At 36.1% G+C, this 16244-nt stretch overlaps 2 protein-coding genes across 2 annotated transcripts in view; both read right to left on the bottom strand.

The window, feature by feature from the left end:
- Nucleotides 1-16244, bottom strand: part of LOC111427779 (zinc metalloproteinase nas-7-like) — a 57804-nt gene that overhangs the window by 25102 nt on the left and 16458 nt on the right. The gene's annotated exons all lie outside the window — the stretch shown is intronic.
- On the bottom strand, nucleotides 14076-16068 carry LOC111427971 (luciferin 4-monooxygenase-like). The gene is made up of 5 exons (XM_023063352.2): nucleotides 15899-16068; nucleotides 15637-15844; nucleotides 15262-15576; nucleotides 14316-15149; nucleotides 14076-14258 (listed from the first exon to the last, which is right to left on the bottom strand). Exons 1-5 carry the CDS (start codon nucleotides 16004-16006, stop codon nucleotides 14146-14148), a joined length of 1578 nt encoding a protein of 525 aa, XP_022919120.2. The 5' UTR covers nucleotides 16007-16068; the 3' UTR covers nucleotides 14076-14145.

The raw sequence follows: 16244 nt of genomic DNA, 5'->3' as shown, positions 1-16244 counted from the left end.
AACATGTAATAATCTGTCGGCTTGAGATCTTCAGGTCTGCCGATATCTCGGGAATAGATACGTAAGAACGTCCTCAAGTTTTGTGGTGAGAAAGGTTCCACATCACGTATATTGTAAGGAAATAATCCTTGTGTATACCATTGTGCGCTGAGATTGCCTTCAAAATTGAGGGTGAAAATCAACAATAAATATTTTTCCAAGTGGAATTCGACCGTAACGTTTTATTTTACTATTTTGAAAAAAAGTTCTCTTAGATTTCTTAATTGATAGAGACCACTTCATCACGTAACTACTGGGCAAAAGCTCCTTAATACCGGTCCTGTGGAACTCTTACGTGTGCGACATTACTTGAACAGAATTTTTCATTCTACTGAAATCTCGCGCAATCCTCTTTGAATGCTCGGGTCACAAGAAACCCAGCATTTTCTCCTATTACTTTATAAGCCACTGCAACTGTGGAGTATACAGTTCCCTCCTTCTTTCTCTTTCGACGTTTTCAGAGACGTAAGTTTGCATCGTGACTATACACACACATTGGAATAAAGTATTAAGAAATACTTACATAAAATGAAATTAGTTTTAATCGTCATAAATTTTTTTATATTGCTTTTTAATATTTGATATACGTCCGTTGATTAAAGGGGCATATTCACGTAACGAAAACCATACATCATTTGCAAGGCTTATATTTATTACTGTAATTAACCTTATCCAAAATGATCTATAAGGGAGATAGAAGAATAATTTATACGGAAGGGTAGTAATGCACGCATTTCCGTTTAGGTCAGTTAATTAATGGCACAATTTTCAGCAATATGAATGGTAAAAAAGAAAAATGTTGAATAATGTACTCCTTTAGGGGCACACCACGGAGATAATCGGTGGAAATATCGTGACAATGTCTTGATTTATTAATGTCGGATAGCGTGTCCATATACTTTTACGAGCAGATGTGGAGGAAAGGCGTAACTTCCTGGTTTAATCACGTGAAATTCCCATAATTAAAGCACCGTGGAATCAATGGGTTCTTAACGATTTTCCCGGCAAGATCGTAAAGCTGGACTTTTAGCGTGTAACCGCCGAACTAAAGTGCAAGCACCGCTTGCAAGGCATCCATAAAGAAAATTATTTGGGCCAGAGGATCAATTCGGAACGTCGCTATATATAAGTAGTTAGCCGAAGGGGCTAAAGCTTGATTTGAAAATGCACTCCCGGACTTGAGCGTTCCCTTGAGGCCGATACGGTTAGACAGTGAAAAACTGGGCGGTCCGCATTCAATTTATAGCCTCCCTCTGAATCAATAGCCGTAATGTATGCAAACGGCACAGACCTGAGAGGTCAGGTAATCTTACAGTCAAGTTTATTGCTTTTCTTCTTTATTGTAACCTCTACTATTCCTATATTTTAAGGTAAAATCAATGTTGATTAAAAATCTCGCTAATCGATTTTTATTGCTTTCTTGGGAGTTCCTCTAAAAGCTTCGTATTTCAACAAATATAATTAACCATATACAGTTATCTCATCCCTTTGATTTTAACAATTTCCGTTTCAAAACGTATTACTAAATCATTTGGTAATTTGACCGCGCTTATTCTACTCTCCAAATGTATCCTGATAAATGAAATTAATTACTGTTGGCGAGAACATATCTCTCAAAATAAACAGTACGCTGATAGAATAATTTACTATTACTCCCATACGGTTATCTGGTTTCCTATCCACTGGGCTGATAATCAGATGGATTGGTTTTAGACGCATTTACGCTCCAGTTGTCAATAAACCGGGGGGTTGAGCGATAATGAGCGGAGAATGAAGGCGGAAATGATTTAATAAGAGGGTAAATCTTTTAATGATAAATTATAAAAGATATGAAAAGTATTGGGGCCCATTCCAAAACTTAATTATTAATGCCACGTGGCATTAGATCAGCTTATAAATAATTTAGTACACGGAGTGACATAAAACATTTAAACAGTAAAACATTTTAAATAATTTCGGTACACTAACGAAAATCGACACCGACGAATGTATTTACCTATGTAACAATTATATATAGAAAGAGAGTACGTATCTCAACTCTTTATCGAAGAGCTTATGTGAAGTACTTCGGTTAAATAAACGTTACTCAACGTCTTCAAGTAAAACTCCTTCCCAGTAGAAACCCGTACCACTCTCTCACGTACATATCGTGAAAGATTCAAATCTTCAAAGTTCATACCTAGAGCGGGACAATTGTAAATGTGGCCATTTAGGGCCATTATGGGATTTCAACTCAATCGAAAAGAGCTGTAAGGTAGACCCAAGTGATTCAATGTCGTGATTTATGGCTACGGGTGAGTGTACAGCACGGAATCAAGGTGTGTAATGGTGACAAAAGGCCTTCTCCAAAGTCTTCTAAGTTCTCTTTATGTCATTTTACCAACCGTGTGACACCTCTATCGACGCAAGTCAATATAGATCTTTTTCGGTTTTCGTTAAGTCATTCATTATTGTATATTTCGTTTTTGTCGGAAATGACTTTTAAAATATACAGATTTTAATGCAAAGCAATAATAGTGAAGTAGGTAAATCTTTATTTTCATAACAGTAAACCCACCCAAAACTAAATATACGTCCCATTTATTTACTCTTCCCGTAATTTCTATTGTAATAGGGGATCACATCTTAGTCGGGTGTCATCCCTCTGAATACAAAGGGCTTCCACCCCTTACGGGAGCGTCCAGTAGGTACAGTCAAACTGATTTAATTGTGGGTATGATTTATAGACCAGCTGTGACACCCAGATCCCATCCCTATTGTGGCGTGGCAGTGAAATTGTGAATTACAACCCCATTCGCCATGTAATAGAACCAGCTTCGATGATCATAAAAGTAATGATTCTTGCTTTATCTTGGTGTCTATCTCTATATAAAAAAATTAAATAATTTTGTTTTCTGAACAAAACGCGAAATGGAAATAGAACGTGACAGAAAGAAATATTTTTTGTGGAAAAAAATCCAACCGTGAAAACGTATTAGTGAAACGGTAATTCGGTGGCAGTTAGAAAATCTTGCGTATGTAGACACATTCTAGTCACGTTCGAAAAACGTGAAGTCAGTGCAAAGTATCACTTACGTGGAAAACAACAAAAGCCCTGGATTAGCTGTCGGAAGTAGTGAGCGCGGGGGCGGACCCGACCACGCTCGTAATTTTAATTAAATAAACCTTTAACCTCGAGCATATAAATGCAGGACCGACCGCGAGCGCGTTTTAATTCAATTTTATCGCCGCTCGCGCCGTACTTTTACAAAGCGAAATTCCGTCTCCTATAAAACTCTGGGGGCGCATAATGTCGACGTAGACGACGCTTCCAAACTGGCAGTAATTCATTAGTGCGCGCTTCCCTAATTCGAACATTTATGTGCATCCGGTTAATGACCATGCTATCGGCGATTTCAAATGTGTCGCTCAGATGTTTACGACGCAGCAAATTTCGTATTCACCGTGCCTCAATTAATTAAATAGGTTTATGTCTGACGGAATGCATCCGAGCGGTAGTAAACAGAAGAATTAAAACGATCTGAATGATCGACATCAACTACTACAAAAAAAAAATAGATAAATATTAATAACATTTAATTTAAATTAACATAAAACTTAATGTAACATATAAAGATTCAAGAAAATTGATACTTTTGTAGTGAACTAAAAACTATGCGAATTTAGCAGTTTTAAGAGATGCACTTAAGAGATGAATGTTTCTAGTACTAAGTCTAATGTTAGTTCTAGTGATAGTGTTAGTTCTAGTTTTAGTTGTTATTCAGCGCCAGGTTGTTCCATATATTTGCTGCACTAAAACTAGAACTAACACAAGACGTCTTCGTCTTCAGACGCACGGCTAAACCCCAAGACTTTCTAGTTCTAGTGATGGTGCGAATGTTATTTCTAATTTTAATTCAATAAAAGATCCAGACAGGTGGAGGATGGGGATAATATGTATAAAAAGGGGAGTAAAAGGGTGGTGGACAATTATAGATCACTCTGTTAGACACTACATTTAAAATATATGCAAAGGTACTGCTGGCGAAATTGGAAGAGGAAATGGAGAGGGGGGAGTTTTTGCCGGATGCACAGGCGGGATTCAGGAAGGGAAGAGGGGCAATTGACAATATATACATATTGAAAAACTTGGCAGATAGGGAATTGAACAAGAAGGGGAGGAATGTTGTATGCATTGTCCATAGACCTGATGGCGGCATTTGATAATGTGGATAGAGGGAAGATGTGGGAAAAAATGATTAGGAGAGGTATCACAAAACAGCTGATAGAAAGAGTGAACGAGACGTACAGGGGGACGATGGACAAGGTTAATGTGGGGGTAGAGTTAAGCGAAGTATTCTGGACGACGAAGGGATTGAGACAAGGGTGTCCGCGAGATGAAGGAGATGATGAGGTCTCTCGAGAAATATTTGGAGGTAAACGTCGAGAAGACAAAGATCATGAAGTTATGCAAAAGGGGGAGAAGAAAGAAGGAGGAATGGAGGTGGCTAGGAAGAGAGGTAGAGGAAGTGAAAGTGAATACATACCTGGGATATGGGTTTTCGGAAAGTAATAACGTCGGGTCGCACGTGTGGGCGATGGAAAAAAGAGCGAACAGTGTGATGGGACAGGCTTGGGGATGGGGGGAGAGAATTTTTGGGAGGGATGTGGGATAAAGAAAAGTTATGTTTGAGGGCTTGGTGAGGAGCACAATGATGTACGGCGCAGAAGTATGGGGATGGAGAGAGCAAGGATTGCAGGAGGATGTACAAACAAAGTATTAGAGATGGGTACTAGGGTTGGTGAGGGACACTCCAAGGTATGTGAGGTTAGTGAGAGGAGGTTAAGGTGGATGCACTAGGCGTGGAGGCTGAGAGAAGAGCAGTGAAGTGCGAGGAAGTGATACCGCATTGCAGGATGTTATAGGAGAGTGGAATATTCACTAACTGGGATCGACAACAGAAGAGCGGAGAGAAGTGAAATGTGGAAAGACCTGAGAGATAGGGACATACAGAGGCAGGAAACAAGGTCACAGATACGGGAAGAGAGATATAATGTAAGGTATGGGGAAATAGTGACAGAGGAACTGCCAAAGTATCTGTTGATGGAGGGGGATGATGAAGGGAATAGATTGGTGGCCAGATTCAGCTGTGACAATGAGGAGATAGGGAATACGTACTAGGCGGACAATGTGGAGAGGTGGTGTAGGCTGTGTGGAGAGGATTGCGAGACGCTGGAATACATGCTGAGAGAGTGTAGTGAGCTAAGGGAGGAGGCGATTGGCAGGAAGAGGAGGTGAGAGCAAAAGATGGATGAGGGAGGTGTGGAGATGGGGTAGGAGGGTAGATGGTTTGGATGCATACATATATTGTACTGGAGAAGTATTGGAAATTGTAAATTATAAACAGTAAAACGCTTATTAATTAGTTCAATAAAAGATAAAGATTCCAACTATCAAATTGATCGATATTAACTCGCTAAAAAACTAGCAAAATACATTTAATTTAACGCAACATAAAACTTAATTTAAGAAAGCCATAAAACTGAGTAGACAACAATAGTCCTGGAATGAGTTTAAAAGCAAAGCTGTACTAAATTCAGAATCTTTATCTGCGTTTACGTTTCGAGCATTTCATCCAATTCAACTCAGCGTTTGTACCAAATGTTCGCCTTCCCTTTAAGAAAACGGCTCGAGTCTAAGGAAATAATACCTAAATCTCAATAAATTCGGCTTTCTATTTAATTCAAGGGCGCAAGAACTACACCGGCAATCGTACATTAAACATTTTATGCCGGCCCGGATGGGAATCAATTGAAGAGGCGGCAGGAAATCGCCCCCTGGCAGGAAGCAACATAACCGTCTCTCCACGTTTTATGTATTCGACCCTGTGGTTGGGTGGAATGGTGCATTTTTGTCGGTTCTGTCGAGTACTACGTAGCCCAACCTTCGGGCAAAGGGGAGTGTATTTTACGCCGGCGCGTCGAGCTAAATTATTGTACGTTGTTGGCGAGCTTGGGCGCGAACTAATGCTGTTAATTCGCGGTTAAGTTGGCGTGTATGTCAACGGGTAATTTATACTAGATAGTGCTATTAATTAAATTAATGTCATAAAATATTAGTTAGGATGTTAATAATTTCTAATCAATTCAATACTAATTGTATTACTCAATTTAATACCATGCAATTTCAATTTTGATCAAATAACAACATATATTATTAATGGCCTAATTAATGAAGCAACATCAAAATTGTTACTTTATCCTTTTTACTGATTACTTTATTTTCATTTTAAGGTAATTGTGAATATGTTTGCGACCTACATCTCCAGACTAGAAGAAGGAACCCATTTTAGTGCTTCAAAAAGTAGATTTGAAAATGTAACTATAAAAGTTTAAAATCTTTGATTCATTTATTTGTTTATTTAATAGAAAAATAATATAGTCGTTGAATTATTTTCTGTGTAGTACAAAAGTACATTGTCGACATGGGCCGGTTTTGGGCCAAACAGAATTCCGCCATTAAAAGGCATGTAGCTCATTCGTTTTTTTCGTTTAATTGAAAAAAGCTCGGTGCATCACTGGTTCGGACGGGCTTGTAGGAAATTTATAGGTCGACATTCGAGTGGCAGCAGCCAAACAAACTGTGAATTGAATTTAAACCCTGGTAAATTTATTATTATTACTTCACCGAGTCCGCCATGCATTCAGCTATCGTCGTGACAGTAGAAATTACCTTTTTTCACTGTTGCCTCAAAAGAGTGATTGCCCAGATTGATCGAACTAATTAAAACTAAAGCCACTTTTATGTCTGATGAAACAAAAACAATATCTGCTTTTATAAAAAACTTTTTAAAAATGAAATCCAATCAACAAAGCTTTTAGTCTCATTTTACCAATTTAACTAACAGTTTTCCAGAGGTACGAGTAAATTGAGGTATTATTTGAAGTTTAGTTATTCGTTATACACTATATATCACGAAAGTAAGTTCCGCTGAAAGTTTAAAAGAACAGAAGCCCGTCCGGAAATGTCAAATACCCGAGTGAGTAATGAAATTCCTGGGGCAGAAGGAACTTTGAGTTATCGAAACGAAGCTTTTTCTGTCAGGGCGGAAAAGCTCATGATTTACCAAAGCAGGGCCATCCCATTGAGTCCTTCCAAGAACGGAATTCAGGCAATAAATAAATAAGCACCTGATACCACTCGAACGTCTCTTTTAGGCACTTTTGCGTTATCCGCATCCTCTTTGTTCGACCTCGAGAAAACCCCAATTTGTCTCGACCTACATTACGACCCCTCGTGCTGCTCAATACGCACTATGTAAATTTTACGATCCTTCCGTTCTAGTAGATGGCACCGCCATTGCTTGTCACGCAAATTGCACTATTTGGCGGTAAGATCAAGAAACAACCAACGATATAACTAATCCTAGTGAAATTGGAACTTAACATGCAATACGAATTAATAGCTAAATTCGTGGAAAATTCTTATACATTAAATCTGAAAGCACGATAATTATATCATGTTTATATATTAGTAAAATAATCGTAAGAAAATCGTGTTTGGGTGAAAGAGAAGTCGGAGAGTGGATGTTTTTATCAAGAAATCATTTACAACTTTATCGGTATGCATTACATGCAACCTACATTACATAGTTCGTGTCGATTCGCCTACATGATAATTGTTTTTATGATCATGTACAAAACCTTACTAAAAGTGTATTTATGTCCCGATAAGTAATGTTTTTTTACTTTCCAACTAAGATAGGAGAAACCCCGTATAATGCACTCATTTATAATTTCCTGCGGCCGACGCTGTTGTAAACGATCAAATATATGTAAATGATCAACATTTATGTCGACACGCAAAGACTTGCGAACAAAGTATATGCAAAGAAAAAAATATAGACACTATGTTTAAATAAGCGTAAATATTTCATTAAACCTTTCAATTGCATTTTGTGAGAATTATTTAAAAAAAAATTGTCGGGTAATAAATTGTCTGAGATTAATAGGAACCCGTATATAAATACGAACACTTTCACAAATATAGGGGTTTCCACCACTTCAGAGGGGGTTTATAAAAACACTTCTGGTCTGGGGCCCACCCATGCATCCCATGTTGCACAATATCTCTGCAGGTGGTAAGCTCCCCGCTGCTCGAAATGTTACCATGTGTTACCGCAATGCCGAGTTTTATTAATCGCCTTGAGTTTTTGAAATGTGTTAAAATCGTTACTCGCTTAATCGGCTGAAAGGTCTTCGCACGCTATTGGTGAACCCCGTTTTGTTTTATCCACATTGTGTACTGCAAGAACCCCAAAATTTACGGTAGAGCACCTCTTTTATGACAAACTTCTCCCTTGCCCTACCAAGTTTCTCTATTTTCCCTCGAAAACGGTAAATGGGTCAGAAATGTACCTGGAAACAAAACTTGTAAATGTAAATGCAGAGGTTGCAATTAAATCTAGGAAATACTTTACTACTGTTTGCGTTACTTAAGTAACGCAGTTTATATTTAATGCTCTTTATTTCAATATTTCCTCAGACTCATTAAACTTTTTAAATTAAATTGTACATAATTCAATTTCAAGGAAATATTAAACGATGCATTTTATCGAAAAATAAAGAAGAACTTTAGATACATGACTTTTGCATTTGACGTAGAGTTGCAGTCAAAAACATCGCGTGTGTATTTTAAAATAATGCCGATGAAGTTCAAGCAGCTTAATGGAATTTTCATGTGGTACAACAGCGATGACAGCATAAATCAATATCGAATTCATAAATGCTGAAGGTGCACGTTTATAAACAACTACTTCAAGATTTAATGCAACCACGTATATTGTTGTTTAGGGATCATTGATACGAGAGAATACGCTGAATGCTTATGATGCACAAATGGAGTTCGACAGAAGCAGCTTTGTCATTACTGATTAGTGATTATGTAGCATAGGCCGTCTGTTCATAATTGGGTTAATTCTCACCAAATTAGTATTATTACTGTTAACATCAACTGTCGAAATGGAGGAATGTAACGGCTCAATCAATATCGGAGATATGTGGCTGTGATGATGACATGTTTGATTTACGTAAGATTCCTTATTATTATCGCTATATTAATAATTTATCGGTTTGATGTAATATATTGTGTATTTAGTTAAAAATCAACACTTTTTAAATAGAGTACAAGCTTTTAATCGGATGAAACTAGAACCATTTCAGACATTTCGGTCCCCTGTTGTAATCCTTCAGATGAGGAAGACGTTCTCGTATTGTAGCGGCTTCCTAATGATCACGGTTCGACCCAAACCGGGTCATAAACATGTCAGGAGAGGGAACAATTGCTTCTGGCAGACAGTAGCGGGCATCCCTTTACCTCTTGTCCACGTGCGGGTTGCAAACCGCGAATCCCAAAGGGCTGTTTGCTCTGCGAACCGAGAAGGCCCTTTGGCCCCGACACATCAGTGGCGACGGCGGTGCAACGTTAATATTGTATGCCGCGCCATAAAAGCGAAGGTAGAAAGGATAATTTTGGAAACAATGCGCTCCGAGCCCGTCGCGTTTGCTCTCGAGACTTATACAGATATGAGCTATGCACGTCAGCGTCAAGTTGAATATAAAACGAAATATGTTGTTAGGTCGTTAACCAGTTTGAAGAGAAACTAAGTAAGTAAAAGGGAATATTAACACTTTGTTGTGGGTAATATTATTTTAATTGAATATCTACTTCAAATTGTAATTACTTAATGATTTTAATAAATTACAAAATTATATTTTAATATAGTAAATCCATTAAAGTTACACAAGATTTTAATAGAAATAACATCCTCTGATGTTCATGATGAATATAAAATTAAGGTCAATAAGAAAAATTACGATTTACTCTAAAAAGTATATTTGCACTAAAATTCTGGGGCTTTCAATAGAACCTAACGATATTTGCACTGATATAGAAAGAGCTCCCCATTTGAACTTAGGCGACGATTTCAAGCACTGCGAAACGAAGTTGGCAAATGGAGTCGGAATCTTTACCTCAGAAATCCAACCTTTTAAATTTTTCTGGGATACTTCCTTTGAATTCCCGAAAAGTTACCGAAAAGATACAGAGACTTGTACAATTTCGACCACGAAGACACGTAGTGACGCAGTTCTTTGGATAATGGTTAAGTAGCGTGCAGAGTCAGCCGTTTCTTCGGGCCGTCGGCTCGCTTCCGAGTTTTTAAAAGAAGGAGGCTAGGTTAGTAATTTGTCGCCGGATAGAGGGAATTACGCCCTATAGTTTCGAGTTAGGAACTTCTAATAAAATTTCTTTCCTCTTTAATTGACAACCTGTTTCTGAAAATTGTCTCCTACCGTCTCGGGTGTTTCCGAGTTGAATAGTTCCTTTCTACGTCTCGTTGTCGTGCTGGACCTGCAACTTTCTTTGAAAGTTACGGTCAAATTATCCCTCATCACATTTTATTCCAACAATTAAAAGTAATTGATCTTAATGAGAAACAGTTGACGACTTCCGGTTCAATTATATATCAATCTACAAATCAATTTTCGTTAAATTAAAATTTACTTACTACTAACTCAATTTAATTACCGTATTATATTTGTTAAAGACAGGGATAAGATGAAGTTGTGCATTACTACATGATTCCAACATTCGCCTTAACATCTATAGGAACGAAGTATTCGAATAACTTAATTGGGAAATCAATTAGGATAAAATCGAACACATCTTATTATTCAGTAGAGTTCCCCTCATTAATCGCCTACAGAACTGCTGAAATTTCAATTATCAGCCTGCTCGACGATGCAAATATTTCTGCCACTTCATCATTTTAATTAAATTTTCAGGAAAACGTTTGACAATTTTAGAAATTTTCTAATTACTTGTTTTAATTAAGCATATTAATTGGATACGTTTTTAAATATTTATTTATATATGAGGTTTAATGAGACAAATTTGATTAATAATTATTAATTAATTGTAGTGCATAGTTAATTCGATTGGAATAATTAGTAACAAATCAAGTGTTTTGTATGTTTTGTGTTTGCAAGCAAGTGACAAGAGACATACACCGTACAGTAATTGGATAGTTGAAATGTTGGTAATATTGGCCTATTAATTAGAATCGGGAATATTTATACCGAATATTGTATCTATAATTGATAATACCCTCGGGTTTTCCATATAAACCGGAACGTTGGAACGGATATGTTGTCCGCGACCAACATTGTTTGCATATAAATAACGGTTACAAGCAATTATTCGGGTAGCAAGATCATAAATATGTAATCGAATTATGTTACATCCACATGTTTTATTAGCATTTACTGTATATTAAGAGTTGGGTTCGTATAAAGTAAAACATGAACTAAGTTTGAAAAGGACATAGGTCAATAAAGCAAATGAGATCTTGTCCCTCTTACCCTTTCTGGCCGGTGTTAACGTGTTTTCGTTTCGTCGTCACTCAAGAGGGTGTCCTTTGAGAACCTATCGGCAATTCAAATAGAAAATTACCTATCTCGTGGATTGAATGAAAGGATTATTCAGGCAATGTCAACGCCGTTCTTTGTGAACGGACCATGTGCACACTGAAAAATTGGTTCCAATCGCCTTACGGACGTGACAGCGGAATTCCAAAGACCTTTTACATGCATAAGTGATCCCCGGGAAATTACACTCTTCGGTTATCCGTTTTTATTCAATTATAAATTAGAATTAATTTTATTGATAAAAAGAGACGTTAAAAATTTATTTTAACCTTTCAGTACACGCGCTTACTCAGTCGCTGTGAGTTCGCTTTTGACAATGGAACTAAATTCTTCATAAAATAATGCACGCTAAATAATTGAAACTAAAGCTAACACTAGACCTAGAAAGTTTCGGGTTAACCATGCATCTTCAGACCTTTTCTTGCAATATTTATTAGAATTATAGTTATTATTGTGGTAATAATCCGCGTGAGAGTATTGAAACATTAATATTTTAATATGATATATCAAAGCTTTTCTAACGCATACGGAAACAGGGCCGTAAAAATAAATGAAAACGTCTTTTATGTAAATCCTTTATCCCGGTCTTGGTGCACGAGCAGGACACAGGTGCTCTTGTACTGTAACTGAACCGTGAGAGGTCATCACAAGGGATTACCGGTAAACTCAAACATGGAAGGAACGCCTTTTGGAGAAATTCGACAGCGCCGGGACCTTATAAATGTTTAATGTGATTTTTAACGGGTCTCAGTAGCAGCAGTTTCCGCAGATGTCTATATATATCAGGATAAAACATGGCGTGGAAAGTTCAAGTTTTCATTTCATAAAAATATAAATATTTCGATGTGATTGTTACTAAAGCATAAACAAGCATTGTTATTAAATTAAATTGTAACGCTGGCATTGTTACAAAGGTTACTATTTGAGCTTTTAAAGGGTTCAAAATAACGATTCAGAAAGCGTGACCGTTACATGACTCTACAGTTAACTTTACACTCAACCGTTGCAGTGTATATGTTATAAAGGTTGCTATTAAAACTTTTAAATCGTTGCATACACGTTTATTACATTTACGTTATATATAGATATAATTGTTTTTTTTTTTGATATATTTTTTTCAAACTGTAAATTCATGGTGGTCACAAAAAGAAGACAATTATTCACCATGTTGGATTGTTTCGGTTGGAAGGTTTTGTCTACAAAAGTAATTAGATTCGAAGCAACACACAATAAATTCAAATCAAATGGACGCGACCTCAGTACCCGAAATACCAGTAGCTTAACGGCAAAATTGAAACGTCCGCCTTAATTAAGAGGAACTGATAAGGACTGGGTGCACCCGGTCGCGTCCGGAAAGCTATTGGTAAAGCTCCGCGTTGCCGAGGGCGAGACAAAGCTGACTGTCGCAGATAGTGTCTGTCAATCAAGTGAGACTTCAAGAGGTGGAGTCTCTCGTCCCTAAGGACATGTCTCCGGCTCCGTGCTTATCTTGGCTGCGTACAGATTACTCCTCCTGGTCGGGTACAACCGTAAATTAGTAGAAAATGGAGATGGAAGAGAAGAGAGAAGCGGTACGAGGAAGAGGTGTTGCAATAGCCGATTTGCCTATATAACAGTGATCCAACAGACAATCAAACGAAATCAATTTCCAATACCCTCCCTTAAACGAACATCTACATCAAATTAAACAACTTTACAAAGTTCTTAATTATTAAATATACCTAAAAAAGTTAAGATAAAATATCTCCTTACAGTAATCCAAACTTAATCGGTTTAATTCGAAAACAATTAGAAAATTTTTAAGAGAGTTTCTCCACCAAATACAGCTGCTATCGGAGTTTCAACGATGGGAAAACCGAAATAGGATTATAAAAGTTTAAGTAACTGTTCCGCAACTCCATTAATGCAGTGGTCACTGGATAATCCCTTAAGTAGCTGCCAATTGGAAACCGGGAAACTTATCAGAGAGCAAACGTTGATCCGGGCTGATACGAATGTGGCTTCAGTACGCTAAAATACACCAGAAGCTTGCTTCCATCAGCTCCTTTAATCCTAAGGAGCATAAAGTTTGTATAAACGGACTTCGGAAAAGCCGAAATAAGGAAAACCGGGATATGATGGATTTGTTATTCATAGCGCAAGTTAATTACCTCAAACTTTAACTTTGTGTTTACCTCGACGAACGAAAAAGAAAAAGGCTTTTTGGGCTACGAAAAGTTTGACGGCCATTAAAAATCCCCAAACGTGTTTCTTAACGATACATAATCCGATATGGTTCCGAGTTAAAATAATGCATAAAAGTTTGAAACAAGTTTTTAGAGCGAACAGAAAAGCAGTAACCTATGGGCCTTCGGGAACTTCCAACTTAATGTAAATTACACCAACTTCATACTTCTACAATCTAGATTTTAAACTTGCCCATATCATAACCGGGGCAGAGAGAAGATTTATTCGCACTTGAAAACTTAACCCTGGAATTTATCCCGAACTTCTTTATTTTTTCTGAATATGTTCACCAAACTTTCAAAATTTAAACTGATTCCATAAACCTAGAGGGTTAAAACGTTTAGAATTTGATATATTTTTCAAAACTTCTATTTTCATCATGCCACATTACATTTTATAATCAATACTATATAATTATTTGAAGGAATCCCTCAGGATGTGTCTTTGAATTTTGCCACTAGCTGTAAGTGGTAACTCATCCCAAAAATAAATTCCTCCATGTAAATGTTTCGTTTTTGAAATTCGTTCTTAAAATAAATAATTTCACTGATTAAAAATCGAATTAAAATGAAATTAATACAAACCAGCTACGAATTGAATCAATTCCTCTTCAGTTACATTTGAATTTGGTTGTTTAACCACGAAACCAGTTGGTAACTCCCCAGCAAATTCATCTGGTTTACCAACAACACAAGCTGCTTTAACATTTGGATGAGATATTAAAATTCCTTCTACTTCAGCTGGTGGAACTTGAAACCCTTTGTATTTAATCAAATCTTTGAGTCTATCGACGATAAAAACGAAACCTTCTTCATCGTAATAACCAACATCTCCGGTGTGTAACCAACCGTCGATAAAAGTGGTTTTTGTTGCTTTTGGGTTACGATAATAACCTTTAGTTACCATTCTACCTTTTAAATTAATTTCTCCTCGTTGATTAGGACCTAAGCGATTACCAAATTCATCGCAAATACAAAGCGACATTCCAGGAACGATTTTCCCCGATGATCCAAATTTTGTCTCTCCCGTTGGCATTACAGTAATCCCAAACGTTGATTCAGTTAAACCATAAATTTGACGAAAACTTTGTAAATTCGGAAACCATTTGATGAATTCTTTTTCGACGCTTTCACTTAGTGGTGTACTCCCACAAAGAATTTCCTCGACCGTTGAGACATTATAATCTTTAAGAATACAACTTTTAACTAACCTGTAAATTATCGTTGGAACGATGGGTAAATTTGTTATTTTATATTTTTCGATGGATTTTAGGTAAGTTTCTTCGTCAAATCTTTGCATTATAACCAGTTTATTGCCATTGATAATTCCACAAATACTAACTAATATACCAAAAGCGTGAAAATTTGGTACTACTAATAAAACAACTTCTTCTTTTGCTAAAGAAAATCTTGGGTCACCTAAAATAAATGTATTTAAATGATTTAAATTAGAAAAATCACTCTAATTGATTTAGTCTTGAACAAAAACTAGAAGTAACACTAAATCTAGTACTAGAAATAACCTTCATACTTATATGATTCACTCTTATTGCTGTGTTATCATGAGTTATCATAACAGCTTTTGATAAACCGGTGGTACCAGAAGATGATGCAATAAACGCAATTTGCTCAATAGTATTTACATCAACAGGTTTAAAATTTTTGATGAGAAAATTAGGTTCGCAATATTTTTTAATAAACATATTTAGGTTATCATAACCTGGAATTACTTCTTCATCTAAAATTATGATTTTTATTGAATCGGATGATTCAAAGAATTGGAGTAATTTTGAAGACATAAAAATGATTTTTGGTTGGTATATATTCAAAAGGTGTAAAAATTCATCTAAAATGATTTAATTTTTTATATTATAAAGTATTAAAAAAACATTTAATTATTTATTACTTTTAGTGTAATTTTGGTTAATAAATCCTGTAATCATCCCAAGAAATAAACCAGCAACTGTGGGAACATTATAATAAATACTATTTTCCGCGGAAATAGCTAAAACGTCGTTTTCTTTAAACCCACAATTTCGAAGACTTTCCGCTAATTTACAGCATAAAATTAAAAATTCTTTGTTTGTAAGTTTCGTATCTTTTGAAACATCAACCTAAAATTCGAGTATAAATCAATAACAAAAATTTTTACCTCTAATTTAATTTACGTATAAAACATCGTCTTCTTTTTCTTTTAATTTTTCAAATAATCTTATTCCAATTGAAACCAATGGAATCGGTGTTATAAAATCCGGCCCATTTAATATACGATCCATGTTTGAATAAAAATTCGAACGCAACAAACCGCTTTTAACTTAACAATAAATCAACGACTATTGTTTTTAACTGACAAAAGGATATATGTATATATATATATAATGCTGTAAATTGCTATTTTATTTTAAACAATTTGGCTTTAACATTATTTTTAAGTAGTAAACAAAGACGCAATTCCTTTAATGGTAATTAAAGTAATTATATATAATTTTTAAAAAAATTGATTGTTTAATTGTT

The sequence above is a fragment of the Onthophagus taurus genome, chromosome 6 (genome assembly GCF_036711975.1).
Source record: "Onthophagus taurus isolate NC chromosome 6, IU_Otau_3.0, whole genome shotgun sequence".
In the NCBI taxonomy this organism is placed as follows: domain Eukaryota; kingdom Metazoa; phylum Arthropoda; class Insecta; order Coleoptera; family Scarabaeidae; genus Onthophagus; species Onthophagus taurus.
The sequence above is the reverse complement of the archived record's forward strand: the minus strand, read 5'-3'. Positions and strand labels throughout refer to the sequence as shown.